The sequence below is a fragment of the Trichomycterus rosablanca genome, chromosome 6, assembly GCF_030014385.1.
Source record: "Trichomycterus rosablanca isolate fTriRos1 chromosome 6, fTriRos1.hap1, whole genome shotgun sequence".
NCBI classification, from domain to species: domain Eukaryota; kingdom Metazoa; phylum Chordata; class Actinopteri; order Siluriformes; family Trichomycteridae; genus Trichomycterus; species Trichomycterus rosablanca.
Window position 1 is genome coordinate 5,772,658 of NC_085993.1, and position 18,597 is coordinate 5,791,254.

The 18,597-nt window shown below is 42.8% G+C and overlaps 1 protein-coding gene across 1 annotated transcript in view; it reads left to right on the forward strand.

Annotated features, from left to right (window-relative positions):
• The window catches only part of tgfbr3 (transforming growth factor, beta receptor III), a 131,562-nt gene that overhangs the window by 88,905 nt on the left and 24,060 nt on the right, over window positions 1–18,597 (forward strand). The window contains exons 6-10 of the mRNA XM_062997317.1: window positions 1,533–1,695; window positions 7,540–7,687; window positions 13,130–13,319; window positions 13,876–14,102; window positions 15,808–15,963. Of these exons, the coding sequence (XP_062853387.1) occupies window positions 1,533–1,695; window positions 7,540–7,687; window positions 13,130–13,319; window positions 13,876–14,102; window positions 15,808–15,963 (884 nt within the window). The remainder of the gene's footprint in view (window positions 1–1,532; window positions 1,696–7,539; window positions 7,688–13,129; window positions 13,320–13,875; window positions 14,103–15,807; window positions 15,964–18,597) is intronic.

Here is an 18,597-nt window from a genome sequence, read left to right on the forward strand (position 1 = left end):
ATGGACTGGTGACCTGTCTGGAGTGTTTCCTGGCTTTTGCCCAATGAATCAGACCCACCGTGACCCTGACCAGGATAAAGCGATGGTAAAACAGACAATAAATGAATGAAGGAATGAAGTAGTGCCAGCAGATTAATGAGTGACAGTCCTATTAAATATAAAAACGAAAGCTCTTACTCAGATGTGTGTTTTCCTGCCAACTCTTTCACTCCTCAAAACACAGTGAGTGGAAAAAACAGAGACAGACAGACAGAGATGGAAAATATTAATTTAAAGTTCAACGTTGCGTAGAAAAATAAGGAAAGTTCTGATGAAAATTCTAACCACAAGATCCAGACCAGCGGGACCCAAACAGGAAGTTCTGTTTATACACAGAGTAAATGTGTGTGTCCTGCGTAGCTGCCCGTCAGACCACGTTACAGGAAGAATCTGGCTCCGATACATCTACTTTAGATGGATTATATACATGTATGTGTACAGTACAAGGAATTGTTTCTTCCATGTATCCCGGGATGTTTGGGAGCTGTGGTCAGAGCGTAGGGTCAACCCTTGTATGGCGCCCCTGGAGTCGAGAACGTTAAGGGCTTTAGATCTATTTCGTTCTACAATTACTGACTGTAGTCCATCTGTTTCTCTGCATGCTTTGTTAGCCCTTTTTCATGCTGTTCTTCAATGGTAAGGACTCTCCCAGGACCACTACAGAGTAGGTATTATTTAGGTGGTGGACCATTCTGACATGGTGGTGGTGTGTTAATGTGTGTTGTGCTGGTATGAGTGGATCAGACACAGCAGCACTGCTGGAGTTTTTAAACACCTTACTGTCACTGCTGCACTGAGAATATTCCACCAGCCAAAAACATCCAGCCAACAACGCCCCATGAGCAGCGTCCTGTGAACACTGATGAAGGTCTAGAAGAAGACCAACTCAAACAGCAGCAATAGATGAGTCTTTACATCTACAAGGTGAAACAAGTAGGTAGGAGTGTCTAATAGAGTGGACAGCGAGTGGACACGGTATTAAAAACTTCATCAGCACTGCTGTGTCTGATCCACTCATACCAGCACAACACACACTAACACACCACCACCATGTCACTGCAGTGCTGAGAATGATCCACCACCTAAATGGTATCTGCTCTGTGGTGGTATTGTGGGGTTCCTGACCATTGAAGGACAGGGTGAAAGCAGGCTAAAAAAGTATGTAGAGAAACAGATGGACTACAGTCAGTAATTGTAGAACTATAAAGTGCTTCTATATGGTAAGTGGAGCTGATAAAATAGACAGTGAGTGTAGAAACAAGGAGGTGGTTTTAATGTTATGGCTGATCAGTGTATGAACACTCAGTTTCAAATACATGTTTAAAATCAATAGGGTGAAGGGTGTTCAGGGTATTCAGTCACTACGTGCAGCATTCTACACTGCACTTGTGATGACTGTACCTGGCACTGGTGGTCACTGGTTAAATCATACATGTTTGTGTCCTTCTCTCTCAAGCTTCACTCAGCTTCATCTTTGCTTGCACTGTTTTCAGATCCTGTGTTTTCCGACACCTGCAAAATTGACAACAAGTTCCTGTCTCTAAACTACCTGGCTAGTTACAGTCTGCCTCAGCTGTCCAAGGGCTGTGTCCTCTCAGGGCCGCAAGTCTCTCAGGAGGTGCACATCATTGAGCTGCAGGCCCCGAACTCCAGCAGGTCAGTGTGGGAGAGGTTTTGTTTGATACTGTTCTTTAAATGACTTTTGAGGTTACAGTACATCCTCTAGGTCGACAGGTCATCACGATCTACTTAAAAAAAAAAAGGTTGGCCTCATCAATTTTCAAAGTAGCATTGAAGCTTTTTTAAATGCACTTCAGTTGCCTATATTAATATTCAGCTTTACAGGGCAAGTGACTGAAAAATCACACTAACATTATCTGACGATTTACACTGAATGGTGTCAGCCAGGTTTATGTAGTCTGGACAATAGCTGCTGATGCCAATTCTCAAGCAGGCTTCCAAGTTTTAATCAGTAAGTTTGAACCGAGATTTAGACTCAATTATTTTCATGTTGAAAAAGGCTGATTAACGGAAGTAGGTTGATCCAAAAATGCTGTCAAGCATGTGGTACATTTTTTTATGTTTGGATATTTTTTTCCTAACCAGCAAGTTCCAAAATTGTCCAGCAAAGGCCCTTGACTTCATATGAATGTCAGATTGTAGGGTTACAATTTCTGTATGTAACATGAGATCTAAATATTCTCCGTCATGAACGAAATGGCTACTGATGAACAGTGTTGGGGATAATGCGGTACAAAGTAACGCATTACAGTAATGTGACTACTTTTTCTGGAACGAAGTAATGTGACGCATTACAGTTAAATATTTTGTAATCACAGTACAGTTACTAGATGTAACAACTGTGTCACCTGCGTTACTCACATTTTATATAAAAAAAATTATTATTAAAATCCAAAGCATAAAACAGAGCTGTTTTCTGTGTTATTTTTGCATGCACTCCTTGCCACAGCTGACTGCACAGCTGGTCATGTGACTGTGAATGTGACGAGCGCAGCACAAACGCAGTCTGGCAACAATGGCAGAGGACGAGACTGGGTGTTTCTACAAATGGAGATATTCTCAGTATTTTGAATTTGTTGAACACAAAGACAAAAACATTACCGTGAAGTGTAGGTTATGTCCAAGCCAAAAGCACCTTTCAACTGCTGCAAACTCAACAAGCAGTCTGTCGAAGCATTTAATCAGGGTGAATGCTAAAACAAAACTCGTGGCTAAAGACCCCTGTGCCGAAACGACGAGTGCCCCAACATCACCCAAACAAGCTAAACTGGATTTTCATTCAGTACCAGGAATGAAGGTAACTCAGGGAGAAATGAAGAGACTTGAAGCAAGATACATAGTGGAGGAACATATGGACATAGTAGACTGTACACATAGTAACATCAAGTATAGTTCAATTCATTTTATAAATGTTTTGTTGCAACTACTGCTACATTTTGTTCCTAAATAAACCGACTAAAAAAAACTACTATCCTTTTTTTACTTTCCAGATTTGTTTGTAGATTGTCCAGTATATTTGAATGGCTTTTAGAATGTAACTTGGAAGTAAAGTATGAGATTACATTTTCCATGAAGTAATGAGTAAAGTAATCCCATTACAGTTTTAGTTAAGTAATAAGTAATCAGTAATGGATTACTCTTTTTGAGTAACTACCCCAACACTGCTGATGAATGAAAACTTTCTAGGTTAGCAGTGCTTTAGGCGGGCTGAGGTGTAGATATGATAACAAGTCATTTACATTAAAGAAACAGTGGCCACATTTCATGTCAATCACGTTGACCTGTTTGAATGAGGCACAATCTCCACTGTGTGCAGTGTGATTGGTCAATCGCGATCAATGTATTGGTCAACCCTGCTCTAGGTCTTTTGGCTAAAGGTTCTGATAATACCAGTGTTTAGTGTAATAAAATAAGCTTGGAAACCCAAGCTATAGAAAAATGAAGGCATCATCTGTTGGTGGGAGGGAAAACAGCATTGCTATGAGAAAGCTAAATGTGAAATTTAAACCTGACCTTTGAGCAGTAAGTATTAATAAAGCAACAGACCTCACACAGACTGACATGAGTCAGTCCACTATAGTCGACTATTAAAGCCTGTAAACTGATTGGTTGTTTATTAGGATTTTAACGTCATGTTTTACACTTTTGGTTACATTCATGACAGGAACGGTAGTTACTCATTACACAAGATTCATCAGTTCACAAGGTTATATCAAACACATTCACCTCACTTGCATGTCTTTGGACTGTGGGAGAAAACCGGAGCACCCGGAGTAAACCCACGCATACACGGGGAGAACATGCAAACTCCACACAGAAAGGACCTGGACCGCCCCACCTGGGGATCGAACCCAGGTCTTTCTAGCTGTGAGGCGACAGTGCTACCCACTTAGCCACCGTGACGCCCCCCTGTAAACTGAAGCTGTGTCTTCAGCACTACAGGCAGTAAGCTTCTACAATACTTCCAACAGGGTGGCATGGTGGTGCAGTAATGGCAAAAATACCTGGGATTAATTCCCTGGCTGGGGGGAGTTTGTATGTTCTTCCTGTGTCTACTTAGGTTTTATTTGGGTGCTCCGATTTCCACCCACAAATTCAAAGCCATGCTTTTGAAGCTACTAAAATGCCCAAGTGTTTGTGTGTGCCCTGTGATAGACTGGACCTGCCTGGGGTGTTTACTACTTTTTGCCCAAAAAATCAGACCAACTGCAACCCTGTCCGGGATAAAGCGGTAGTAAAACGGACAATGAATAAAATACCTGCAACATTATGAATAATAATAATCCATTTTATTTATGGCGCCTTTCAAAACACTCAAGGACACCTTACAAAAGCAAGAAAGTAACAGACATCAATAAACCATTAAAATCTAATAGAAATCTATGAAGATAAATTCAATTAAAAAATATATTATGATTAATATTTTATATTGACTTTTAGAGAAATGACTAGAATTTGTGGATCTTAAATGTTGTCTACAGTGTTTAAATGTATTAAAATAAATGCTTTTATGAATATTATTTTAGTATCTAGACTTTTGGGAGTGTAAGTACGTGAGTGCATGAACTCTGAGGCTTTTTACATCAGCAGCTTGTGGTTGATTTCACATCCTCATCTGAAATTCTTACTGCTCCTGACAGATGAATCTCACGTTCCTCACAGGGTGAAACTAAATGAAAAAAAATCCTTCTAGATCTCAGTAATATTCTTAAACTCTTAAAACTAAAAAAAAAAAAAAAGAATGTGCTTTTGCCGGTTGGTGGATTGGTCTCTTAAATGGTTTGCCTTTGTAGGTGGATCTTTTTGTATGAGTGAGTACATGAAAGCCACATGAATTGAATGCTTTCAAAAAAAAGGAAAATCGTACTAAAGGTAAAAAGGTATGAAAGACAGACCCTTGAGGTTACCCACCCCAGCAACAAGGAAGAGGTGCAAGGCAAGGCAAGTTTAATTGTATAGCACCGTTCATACACAGTGACAATTCAAAGTGCTTTACATAAGGGAAAAAATTTAAAGCATTAAAACACTTACAATTAAATGACATTAAAACAAGAGAGATAAAGTGCTTTAAAAAATTAAAAACATGAAAAACTAAAAGAAAATATAGTTAAATAGCTTATAAAAAGTAAGTGCAATAAGAGAAACATTTAATATAAAGATTTTGCCGCTCAGGTGGCGCAGCGGTAAAGTACGCTAGCACACCAGAGTTGGGGATTCGAATACTGATGACTGATGGCGCCTGCACAGGGCTGAGGAATAATGCTGATGGGGGTGTGGCCCTCGGTACACAGTGCCCGTCGGTGTATGAACTCAGCTCGTGCAGGTGAAAATGCAGTCTGTACTGGAGGGGGCGTATGTCAGTTGAGAGGCGTCCTCAGTCAGCGGTGAAGGGTCGAATCAGTATAGAGGACGCAATCAGGGTAATTGAACACGACTAGATTAGAGGAGAAAATTGGGGGGAAAAAGTGGAAAAAAATAAATAAATAAAATAAAGATTTTAAAACATCGAGGCTAAAGAGCAGTACTAATAGAGTGCAAACATTTAGAGCTCAATCATAGGCGCAAGAAAAGAGAAAAGTTTTGAACCTGGATTTAAACATTTCTACATTTGAGACACATCTAATATGTCCTGGCAGTCCAGTTCCAGTTCTATGCAGCGTAACAGCTAAATGCTGCTTCACCATGTTTAGTTTGGACTCTGGGCTCTGAGTTCATGGATCTAAGAGATCTACTGGGTTCATATTCTCTAAAAATATCTGAGATATATTCTAGGCCAAATCCATTTAGTGATTTATAGACTTTAAACTCTATTCTGTAACTAACCGGAAGCCAGTGTAGAGATTTTAGAACTGGAGTGATGCGCTCTGTTCTCTTCATGTTGGTTAAAACTACTACATTTTTATCTAGAATGTGTGTCTCATCAGTTTTCTCTTTATTGAACCTGAGACATGTATTGTGTGCCTGTTAACTCCTTTCTCTATCTGATCAAGCAGCTTGTTTGTTTAGATTTCTCTCAGCGTATCAGTTATTTACTTCTATCATGGAAAAAGAAAGAAAAATAATAATAAAATTGTATTGTGTTGTATTTAAGGAAACGCATAAACATTTTGTACACATTTTATAAACGTAGTTGTTTTTAAAGGGAACAATACCTGCTAAGCGGGGGTGTTAAGATTTTGTGTACGTTGTGTGTGTTGAGTGTGTATAAAAATTAGTTTTTTATTTAAAACATGCTTTATGGACTAAAGTATTCGGACACCCCTTCTGATTTTTCAATTCATATATTTTAACCTGGGCGGCACGGTGGCTCGGTGGGTAGCACTGTCGTCTCACAGCAAGAAGGTCCTGGGTTCGATCCCCAGGTGGGGCAGTCCGGGTCCTTTCTGTGTGGAGTTTGCATGTTCTTCGCTTGTCTGTGTGGGTTTCCTCTGGGAGCTCCGGTTTCCTCCCACAGTCCAAAAACATGCAGTCAGGTTAATTGGAGACACTGAATTGCCCTATAGGTGAATGGGTGTGTGTGTGTGTGTGTCTGCTCTGCAATGGACTGCCGCCCCGTCCAGGGTCTTACTGTGTTCCTTGCGCTCATTGAAAAGCTGGGACAGACTCCAGCATCCCACCGCGGCCCTGATTGGATAAACGGTTAAGAAAGTGAGTTAGTGAGTGAGTGTATTAACCAGAAAAATTTATAACAAGTGTAATAAATCAATTATATAAAGGAAATAATACGTTTTTTTGACTTTGAAGCAACAGTTTAGGGATGGCCCTTTCTTATTCCAGCATGACTGTGCCTCCGTGCACAAAACCAGGTTTATAAATGCATAAAGCGGTGTTGTCTGCACAGAACCCTGACCTTTACCCTATTACAAGATCATCCAACATCGGTGCCTGACCTGTATAAAGACTTTTTTTTTTTATAAATTGGCACAACACAAATTCCCACACACATTTCACAACCCCTGTGAAAAGCTTTTTTCAGAGGAAACGAGGCAGCAGGGAGGGTGGGTTCCATAAAATGGTGGGTTCCATAAAAAGTGGTCAACAGGTTCATATATTTTTGGCTATATAATGTATTTTCTAAGCTCTTTTGGATGTGCGTGGTCAGTGTAAAGATTCTACCAGTTGTTTTAATTTTAATGTTAATGGAAAACTGTGAAATTCAAAACAAATGGAACAATGTGGTCTAAATCAGGGCTGTTCATTTGAATTCATTTTATTTGTTTGTCATCGTAGCTGCTCCTAATGCTTTGATTACACAATCAGGCATTAATAAAACAAAGATTACCCAATAATGACTCAGAGATCCCAGAGAGCAGTGCTAGATATACACCAGAGCTGCTGCCATGATTGATTAAACGTATTGCGTCAACTAGAGTGCTCCGTACGTCCTGCTCCTTCTGGGAGGACGGCCAGATTTTTAATCTGTTGGCCAGACACTGACAATGTTTTCTTATTTCACTTTCTTTCTCTGTCCCTGAGCAGCGCGTTACAGGTGGATGTGACGGTGGATCTCAGGCCGAAGGAGGCAGGAATCCCTCTGCGCCGAGATGTTGTGCTGGTCCTCAGGTGCCAGAGGTCGGTCAACTGGGTAATCGAGGCTAACAGCATCATCGGAAAGCTACAGATAGTGGTATGTAAAAAAGTGTAATCACTACTGTACAAATTACTAGATAGCTTTATGAATATTGAATTTATCACCCCGGCCAGTTTTTTGTTCCATAATATTTTACACTTTTTTTTACTATTACAGTTATTTCCTTTGGGATAAATAAAGTATCTGTCTGTCTGTCTGTCTGTCTGTCTGTCTGTCTGTCTGTCTGTCTATCTATCTATCTATCTATCTATCTATCTATCTATTCTATAAAAGTCTTGGTCTTGCCTAGTCTCAGCTTCTAAGAGTCTTGGTCTTGGGTAGCACAGCAGTCTAACAGGCTGGTCCACTCCTGCTAAGAATAAAGATCAGAGTTGATGTCACAGCAGTGTAACTTGTCTTGTTCTAACCCATTGATAGGTTTGTTCTTGGACAGTTGGTGTTGTTTTGGTGTAGTCTTGTGTTTGTATTATGCTTACTTTGGTCTTAGGTAGAAAAAGTCTTAGTCTTATCTGTTCTCAACCAGTCTTGGTCTTGTCTTGGCATTAACCAGTAAAGGTCAACCACTGAGTTTTGTTTTTGGCTTAGTTTTGACAATTAATCGTCCTGGTCTTGTCCTGGGTTTAACTGAGACGGTCACGGTTGCACCATTCGTTGTGATCAGGAGCGTCGACGTGTCTCTCTGCCTCTCAGACTTCATCAGTCAGGGCTGCTTTTGACATGTTCATGCCAGCACCATATCGATGGTATCAAGCCAGTACAGCTTCAGATGTGACAGTCTTTACAGAGGACAAAGGCGCACAGCTTGACGGATTGGGACATGCCTGGAAGACACGCTCTGATATCTCGAATCTCTTAAAATCTCTCTTGTCTGTCTGCCATGTGTTGTTCATCATTCTGGCCTGGAACTTCTTGGCTTTCCTCAGGAAAGGAGCTTTGTGATACAGGGCTCAGATGTTTTTGATTGACGTAGGCAGATACAGTGCTGTGATAAAGTAAATGCCCCCTTTCTGATCACAACTGTCACAGTAAATGATTTCTGATTATTAAACAAAATATGATATTTTATGAAGAGTAATACAGCAACACCTTTGTAAAAAAACATAATTTGATTTATTAAGGGGACAAATTGCAGCCACTGCTGGGCCCTTGAGCAGGGCCCTTCTCCAGGGCTGACCCCTGCACTCTGGCGCTTATTGTACTGTACACTTGTACATGTACACTGATCAGCCATAACAATAAAACTAACTCCTTGTTTCTACTCACATTGTCCATTTTATCAGCTCCACTTACCATATAGAAGCACTTTGTAGTTCTACAATTACTAACTGTAGTCCATCTGTTTCTCTACATACCTTTTTAACCTGCTTTCACCCTGTTCTTCAATGGTCAGGACCCGCACAGGACCACGACAGAGCAGATATTATTTAGGTGGTGGATCATTCTCAGCGCTGCAGTGACACTGACATGGTGGTGGTGTGTTAGTGTGTGTTGTGCTGGTATAAGTGGATCAGACACAGCAGCACTGCTGGAGTTTTTGAACATCGTGTCCACTCACTGTCCACTCTATTAGACACTCATACCTAGTTGGTCCACCTTGTAGATGTAAAGTCAGAGACGATCGCTCATCTATTGCTGCTGTTTGAGTTGGTCATCTTTGAGACCTTCATCATTGGTCACAGGATGCTGCCCACACGGCGCTGTTGGCTGGATATTTTTGGTTGGTGGACTATTCTCAGTCCAGCAGTGACAGTGAGATATTAAAAACTCCATCAGCATCGCTGTGTCTTATCCACTCATACCAGCACAACACACACTAACACACCACCACCATGTCAGTGTCACTGTAATGCTGAGAATGATCCACCACCTAAATAATACCTGCTCTGTTGTGGTCCTGGGAGAGTCCTGACCACTGAAGAACAGCATGAAAGGGGGCTAACAAAGCAAGCAGAGAAACAGATGGACTACAGTCAGTAATTGTGGAACTACAAAGTGCTTCTATATGGTAAGTGGAGCTGATAAAATGGACAGTGAGTGTAGAAACAAGGAGGTGGTTTTAATGTTATGGTTGATCGGTGTATATCAGCCATGTAAAAAAGTAAGTGCCCCTAAACTCAATAACCGTCATAAAGAATCCCCTCCGGCATTCCCACCCTCGCACTGGCTTCCTGTAGCTGCCCACGTTCATTTTAAAACAATGATGATTGCCAAAAATGGACCAGAACCAGGCTACCTTAGAGATCTCATTACACCCCTCTCTGTACCACGCGACCTCCAAGCCACTAGTTTTGCTTCTCTGTACCAGCACCCAAGTGGTGGATTGAACTTCCTGTGTCTGTCTGAACATCTGAGTCTCTCACTGTCTGGATAAGAGCGTCTGCTCTTATGTAAATGTAAATGGACAAGCCAATCGTTGTCCATATAGGCGCCTGGCCTGCCAGTAACAGAGCTGAGATTAGAACTCACAGGTCTGAGATGTCATCTCAAGTATGCTAGCATGTTTTATCTCTGCGCCACCCGAGCGCCCCGGCCAGCTTGTGTTTGCGTCTCCACTAGTGTCGCTGATATTGTGCAGCGCCTCTGTTCAGAGTCGGAAAGTCCGGGGGTCTGTATCAGCTCAACACCAAGTGGTAGAAGCTGCTGATGCCAGACCGGATTATCTGACCTCTGGACGGTAGCACAGCTATTCTAGTCTGTATGTTTGTGTATGTGTGCGTGGATTGGGCAGTGTTGCCGGGCATCGGGGAATGTGAACTATGCATGTGATATGATCTCCGTAGAAACCTGATGCCCTGCTACTGTGGGTAGAGTAAGTGCTGAGTGTGAGAAAAGGAGCATGGGAAACGGGGGTCATACCCTCAGTCCCCCTCAAATGACCAGCACAGGACGAACAGGAACGAATGTGGAATCCTTCTGTAATCTGATACGCGACACCCTGCTGCTGATTAGAGACGCTGTACTCGTCCACACAAGATCTTTAACCTGTAATCAATCAAACGTCTGAGGTTCGGTTGTTCATTTTTGCTCTGGAGCTACACGTTACAGCCAAAAGTATTTGAACAGCTGTTTGTCAGCTTGTTTGACATCCCAATTTACAACCATTGTCATAGTACAGAGTTGTCCATTCCCTCTTACCCTCACCCAACTGGAGTATGTCTGTGGGAATTTATGTCAGGTTAAGCACTATTGTTGGAGGAAAAGGTCTGGCTTACGATCTGCGTTCCAATTCATCCCAAAGGTTTTTAATGGGGTTAATGTCAGGCCTCTTTGCAGTCCACTGGAGTTTATAACCATTAATGATGCATCCTGGTACAATCTGTACACGTCTTTGTCCTGTCTTAGTCTCAACTATAAAATCTTTAAACGTGCCTTAGTTTTGACTATTAAAACTTTGGTCTTGTCTTATTAGTTTATATATGGATATATACGTATATATATATATATATATCAAATAAATAGGAAGCGTGTCATCACGTAAGGGTGCTGGAGCCTATCCCAGCTTTTCAATGGGCGCAAGGCACACAGACACACCCTGAACGGGGCACCAGTCCATCGCAGGGCAGGCACACATACAGGGGTTGGACAAAATAACTGAAACACCTGTCATTTTAGTGTGGGAGGTTTCATGGCTAAATTGGACCAGTCTGGTGGCCAATCTTCATTAATTGCACATTGCACCAGTAAGAGCAGAGTGTGAAGGTTCAATTAGCAGGGTAAGAGCACAGTTTTGCTCAAAATATTGCAATGCACACAACATTATGGGTGACATACCAGAGTTCAAAAGAGGACAAATTGTTGGTGCACGTCTTGCTGGCGCATCTGTGACCAAGACAGCAAGTCTTTGTGATGTATCAAGAGCCACGGTATCCAGGGTAATGTCAGCATACCACCAAGAAGGACAAACCACATCCAACAGGATTAACTGTGGACGCAAGAGGAAGCTGTCTGAAAGGGATGTTCGGGTGCTAACCCGGATTGTATCCAAAAAACATAAAACCACGGCTGCCCAAATCACGGCAGAATTAAATGTGCACCTCAACTCTCCTGTTTCCACCAGAACTGTCCGTCGGGAGCTCCACAGGGTCAATATACACGGCCGGGCTGCTATAGCCAAACCTTTGGTCACTCGTGCCAATGCCAAACGTCGGTTTCAATGGTGCAAGGAGCGCAAATCTTGGGCTGTGGACAATGTGAAACATGTATTGTTCTCTGATGAGTTCACCTTTACTGTTTTCCCCACATCCGGGAGAGTTACGGTGTGGAGAAGCCCCAAAGAAGCGTACCACCCAGACTGTTGCATGCCCAGAGTGAAGCATGGGGGTGGATCAGTGATGGTTTGGGCTGCCATATCATGGCATTCCCTTGGCCCAATACTTGTGCTAGATGGGCGCGTCACTGCCAAGGACTACCGAACCATTCTGGAGGACCATGTGCATCCAATGGTGGTGCCGTGTATCAGGATGACAATGCACCAATACACACAGCAAGACTGGTGAAAGATTGGTTTGATGAACATGAAAGTGAAGTTGAACATCTCCCATGGCCTGCACAGTCACCAGATCTAAATATTATTGAGCCACTTTGGGGTGTTTTGGAGAAGCGAGTCAGGAAATGTTTTTCTCCACCAGCATCACGTAGTGACCTGGCCACTATCCTGCAAGAAGAATGGCTTAAAATCCCTCTGACCACTGTGCAGGACTTGTATATGTCATTTCCAAGACCAATTGACGCTGTATTGGCCGCAAAAGGAGGCCCTACACCATACTAATAAATTATTGTGGTCTAAAACCAGGTGTTTCAGTTATTTTGTCCAACCCCTGTACATACACACACACACATCCATTTACCTATAGGGCTGTTAAGACTAATTGTCTCCAATGAACCTGGTGGCATGTTTTTGGACTGTGGGAGGAAACCCACACAGACACGGGGAGAACATGCAGACTCCGCACAGCAAGGACCCAGACCGCCCCACCTGGGGATCGAACCCAGGACCTTCTTGCTGTGAGGCGACAGTGCTACCCACTTAGCCATCGTGCCGCACTGTTTGGCCTTTTAGCTCATGTTATATACTTGCCAACCATTTAAAGTTGGTCTTAACAGCATGTCTTGGTTAAAAATTACTGAGCATAATCACGGAAGCTTAGATGGTTAAACAATCACCAAATAGCATGTTGAGCTACACAGTAAACTGTGTCTTGTACACATTTGCAAAGACTTTTCCCAGACATAATCTTGATGATGATGGCGTTCCCTGTGAAACATAGTGATGGAAATTTAAGGTGACTGAGTGTGTTATTGGGTCTGTCTGAAAAATTAGTGATCACTCTACATAGACACATTTTACGTCAACCTACATGCCCTGAGAAGAAGGCTTCCTAAATTAATAGATGCCCTAAAATGCTGCTTACTAAGGTGCCTTATTTCTAAGCAATAATCTGACTGAATAACGAGTGTTGTTTGTTTCTCTCTTCTCAGACGTCGGATAGCATCAGGCTGAACGAGACCACAGAGCGTCTGATGCAGGTATCAAAGGCGGTCAACCAGAAGCTTCCTACAGGAGCTCAGGCTCTGATCAACTGGACCGAGGAGAACGATTACGGTCCCGTCACCTCCTACACCAGCACCGCCGCCGCTAACATCTTCAAACTGCGCATCACAGCACCTGGTACCGTTCACCTGCTTTATACACCAACCGAGTTCTGTTCGGTTACAAACTCCTGTGTCTGGTTACAAACTCCTTTGTCCACCCCGGATGAAAGTGGTAAAGTTTAATTATAGGAGAACCTGTTCATGTCATATTGTGTTGTCCAATATTAAAGAGAAAATATTTTAGTGTACCTTATTTCCACCACAGGGCTTTGGATATCCAACCTTGTACCCAACTCCCCACCCTCAGACATAGCCACTTATGTCTGTGTAGATGCCCAGCCGGGTGATAGCTAGCGTAATAGACCACTTCACCACCTGATCATCTAATGTACTTTACTATATTTTGTATTACATTGGCAATATACTACGTTGCCGAAAGTATGTGGACACAATTCCTAATTATTGAGCTCAGGTGTTTCTGCCACACCCACTGCTAACAGGTGTATGAACCAGTTATGTTAAAGGGTCTTTTCTGTGCTCCTCTACACAAATGTTAAAAATATTAAAAATGAAAACTTTGTCATGTGGCATGGAATTATGGGTATTTATAACTGTCCTTCTGTATGTTACAGAAACAGTAGACCCTATGGAGAGGCTGTCCATCTTGCGTAATGACGATCAGGACGACCATGAGACTTCCGACCTGCCTTTCCCCTTGTTCCTTCTGCCATCACTTGATGAGAATCAGGAGTGGTCCCGTCCGGGTCCGGAGGAGCACCGAGGGTCTCTGAGTGTGGGTCTGAGTGTACAGTGTGAGGAGAGCAGGATGGTGGTGAGCGTCAACAAGGAAAGCCTGCAGGTAAAGATGTCAAAAATATACAGTCTACTGTACAGCTGAAGTCTAAAGTTCCCAACCCACAACACTTGTCCACAACCCACGCTGGCACACAAGGGCTACAGACTCACACCTGCCCCCTCAGACATGTGTACACCAGCCAGCGGTGAATTCTCTCAAATGTCACAACATGGACACAAAGTCATTCTTTGCCTTTTGTGTCCCTCTAGTACTCATACCAGCTTCTTCACCAGACAGCAGACAGAGGTTGCAGTCTGTTTTAAATTCTGTGATATCAGGCTTCATAAATTCTGTGTGGTTCTACAGCGCACATCCTGTCCCTAATCAGAACACACTCGTTCAAAGTTCAACTCTGTGCTGAAAACATTTCCATTTTGAAATACTCCGTTTCTCACACAGTGCTGAAGAGATGCTGGCAGGATCAGTTATTTATTTTGTTGTATCGTGAGTTGGACATGAGCTCGTGTGACGTAATGCTGGAAAACGCCAGTGCAGTTAGAATCTCAGGCTGGGCTCATGAATACAGAAGGCGCATGTCATTACATGAACCTAGCCATTTATTGGGGGGGGACATACACCGATCAGCTGTAACATTAAAACCACCTCCTTGTTTCTACACTCTCTGTCCATTTTATCAGCTCCACTTACCATATTGAATCACTTAGTAGTTCTACAATGCTCTTCAGTGGTCAGGACCCCCAAAGGACCACTACAGAGCAGGTATTATATAGGTGGTGGATCATTCTCAGCACTGCAGTGACACTGACGTGGTGGTGGTGTGTTAGTGTGTGTTGTGCTGGTATTATTGGAGTTTTTAAATACCGTGTCCACTCACTGTTCACTCTATTAGACACTCCTACCTAGTTGGTCCACCTTGTAGATGTAAAGTCAGAGACGATTGCTCATCAATTGCTGCTGTTTGAGTTGATCTTCATCAGTGGTCACAGGACGTTGCCCACGGGGCGCTGTTGGCTGGATATTTCTGGTTGGTGGACTATTCTCGGTCCAGCAGTGACAGTGAGATGTTTAAAAACTCCAGCAGCGCTGCTGTGTCTGATCCACTCATAGCAGCACAACACACACTAACACACCACCACCATGTCAGTGTCACTGCAGTGCTGAGAATGATCCACTACCTAAATAATACCTCCTCTGTGGTGGTCCTGACCATTGAAGAACAGCATGAAAGGGGGCTAACAAAGCATGCAGAGAAACAGATGGACTACAGTCAGTAATTGTTGAACTACAAAGTGCTTCTATATGGTAAGTGGAGCTGATAAAATGTACAGCGAGTGTAGAAACAAGGAGGTGGTTTTAATGTTATGGCTGATCAGTGTATATCGGTGCACCCTCAGTTTTTATGTTTGGGGTCCCAGGCATGGATAAATAAAAGGGTTTTATCAGACAGGGCACCCGGTGTAAAAACAGTGCCATATCAAGTATGCAGATGAATGATCTGTCATTGTGACCCCTAACGGGAGCAGCCGAAAGGAGTCTTTCATTGCCATGAGTTGGACATTTGGAATACAGCCTGTGTGTTTGTCTACATTTAAATAAGAGTAACTTTTATCTCATGTGTAAGTAAGCACAGTGATTAATGAAGCATCAGATCACTGAACACTAAATATTGGAGGTGTAGTTTGGAATATGTGTGTAATTTGCAACTTATTAATTATAGACTTTTGTCTATTTTCCTTTTTTTTAACAGGCAAGCGGTTTTGCTAAAGCCAACCTTACTCTGCAGGACCCACAATGCAAAGCGATATCAAACTCCACCCACTACATCCTGGAGACTCCTCTTAACGGCTGCCAAACCACCAAATTCCCAATGCATCCCAATCCCACGGTCCTCTACATCAACTCAGTAAGTACACAATACAGTGGGCCCGGTTTTACAATGAAACACTGGTCACAGGACAGGAGTAGCACTGACTTGGTGGCAATTCATTGCAGGGCTTTAGTCAGTTCAGACATAGCCAGTCGTTGGGGGCGGCACGGTGGCTAAGTGGGTAGCACTGTCGCCTCACAGCAAGAAGGTCCTGGGTTTAATCCCCAAACGGGGCGGTCTGGGTCCTTTCTGTGCGGAGTTTGCGTGGGTTTCCTTCGGGAGTCCAAAAACATGCAGTCAGGTTAATTGGAGACACTGAATTGCCCTATAGGTGAATGGGTGTGTGTGTGTATGTGTGTTACTGTGTGCCTTGCACCCATTGAAAAAGCTGGGATAGGCTCCAGCCCAACACCCCACGACCCTTATTGGATAAGCGGTTAAGAAAGTGAGTAAGAGTGAGATCTTGCTCAGGGCCCCAATAGGGGCAGCTTGGCGGTGGTGGGGCTTAAACTAGCAGCCTTCTCATTACTGGTCCAGTACCATTAAACACGAAAAAACTGAAACCTCAAACATTCACCAATGAGCCAAAACATCAGAACTACTCGCCTAATACGCTGTCAAAACAGCTCAAGTACTTTAATACAAATCTATTAAAGCTAAATGTGATCAGATGTTCCGGTTCACTCCAGGTCGTCTGGTTCATCTCACTCTTTCCATTCGATCTGATCTGATCTTCTAGTTCTCACTCAGCTCAGATGAGTCAGTGTTAATCTTTTATGATTACTTACAGATGAATTTGATCTGATGCTGTTAAGCGCCGCTTTGTTGGAGAACTGGGTGAGATCCCACATATTTGTGTGTTGATGAAAGAAAATGAAAAGATTTGAGGGAGATTTGGGTGACCTGAGTGTTCAGGATCAGAACATTGTTTATTCACCAGAACTCGGTATGATTAGACCTGAGCAGTTATCTGATTTTCTCTCGGTGTTCTCGGCACTTTCTGAAGTTTATAAACCACAAACATAAAAACAACTTGTATCTGCTCTGATACAAACTAGAATAAAGAAATGCATTAATATTTAGTAAAGCTTTCTCTGTAGGTGTGTTGAAAAGTAGAATGTTTATTATTACTGTGATATTAGTTTATTACTGAATGACAACATTACTTAACAGCAAAAGCATTTAACAGAAATCTATTTCATTTTAGTTTCATGTTTTACCTCCACTTTCTCCTGGTCAGGGTCATGGTGCTTCCAGTTTCCCTGTAATCACTGGGCACAGTACAGTAACACATCCTGTTACAGACAGAACGGAATCCATTATGCCTCCCAGACATAGCCAATCATATTTGTATGTAGATGCTGACTAGCTGATAACACTACTGGGAGTTCATACCCTGGATCCTAGTGTAATTTGTGGGCCAGCAGAATTTACTGCTATGCGACCTGAGCACCCACTGAAGTTTAAAAATCAGATTAACCGTATTAAACCCACAGATATAAACGGTGGCTCGGTGGGTAGCACTGTCACCTCACAGCAAGAAGTTCTCCTCATGTCCACGTGGGTTTCCTCCGGGAGCTCTGGTTTCCTCCCACAGTCCAAAAACATGCAGTCAGGTTAATTGGAGACACTGAATTGCCCTATAGATGAATGGGTGTGTGTGTGTGTGTGTGTGTATGTGAGTCTGCCCTGCGATGGAGGCATCCAGGGTGTTACTGTGTGCCTTGCACCCATTGAAAAGCTGGGATAGGCTCCAGCAAACACCCCCCACCCCCCTGCGACCCAAATCGGATAAGCGGTTAAGAAAGTGAGTAAATCGGACTCCTTTATTAGTCACGGGGAGGTGAGCGCCTTATAACACCAGGGCACCAGGTGGAAACCACAACCCAGCTCATAACTTAGTCCCTGTGATGTGAAACAAATAACAGAAAAATAAAAATCAAATAAATGAGCTAAAAATAATTAAACATGAGAAATAAACCAAACCAAGACAAATAAAGCTTGAACTTGGACTCAAGAATATAGAAGACAACATCAGAATATAGATGGCAACCTCATACGTGGAGCAAAAACATTGCCATAAACAATCATCAGAAAACACACACACACACACCAAACCCAAACAGCTTTGGAGAAGAATCCAAGGAGCTCTTGGGTGCAACTCAAGCTACTCAGCTACTCAATCCACCAGTGAATTGCAACCTTAACACTGAACAACAAGAAAAACAGACTGTGGAACCTAGCAAGCCAGGAGTGTCAAAAAACACAAGAAAGCTCTCATGCCAACCAGGGACAAACCTTGAGAACGGAACAATGCCAGCGACAACTACAACACAGAAATGCTGACACTGTTTCCAGCTAATGCCAAGTTCACACTACACGACTTTCCAAGTCGTCAGGTCGCTGTACAGTTCTCACACTACACGACTGGCTCTCTTGTAATCGGGAGTCTTTCAAGTCGGTGTGGCTTTCACACTACACCATCTATCACCAACTGGAATCGCAGGCAAGCTTCTCTGGTCTCCCAAACTATGCTTTGTCTTGAAAACAAACGTTAGAAGTGACGAGGGGTTTAATGATACCACGTCCAAAAATGCACGTCGACAAGTAGCGAGTGATCAAAGTTTGTGCGCTGATGTGCAGCGTTAAAGCAAAGAGAAAAAATAAATG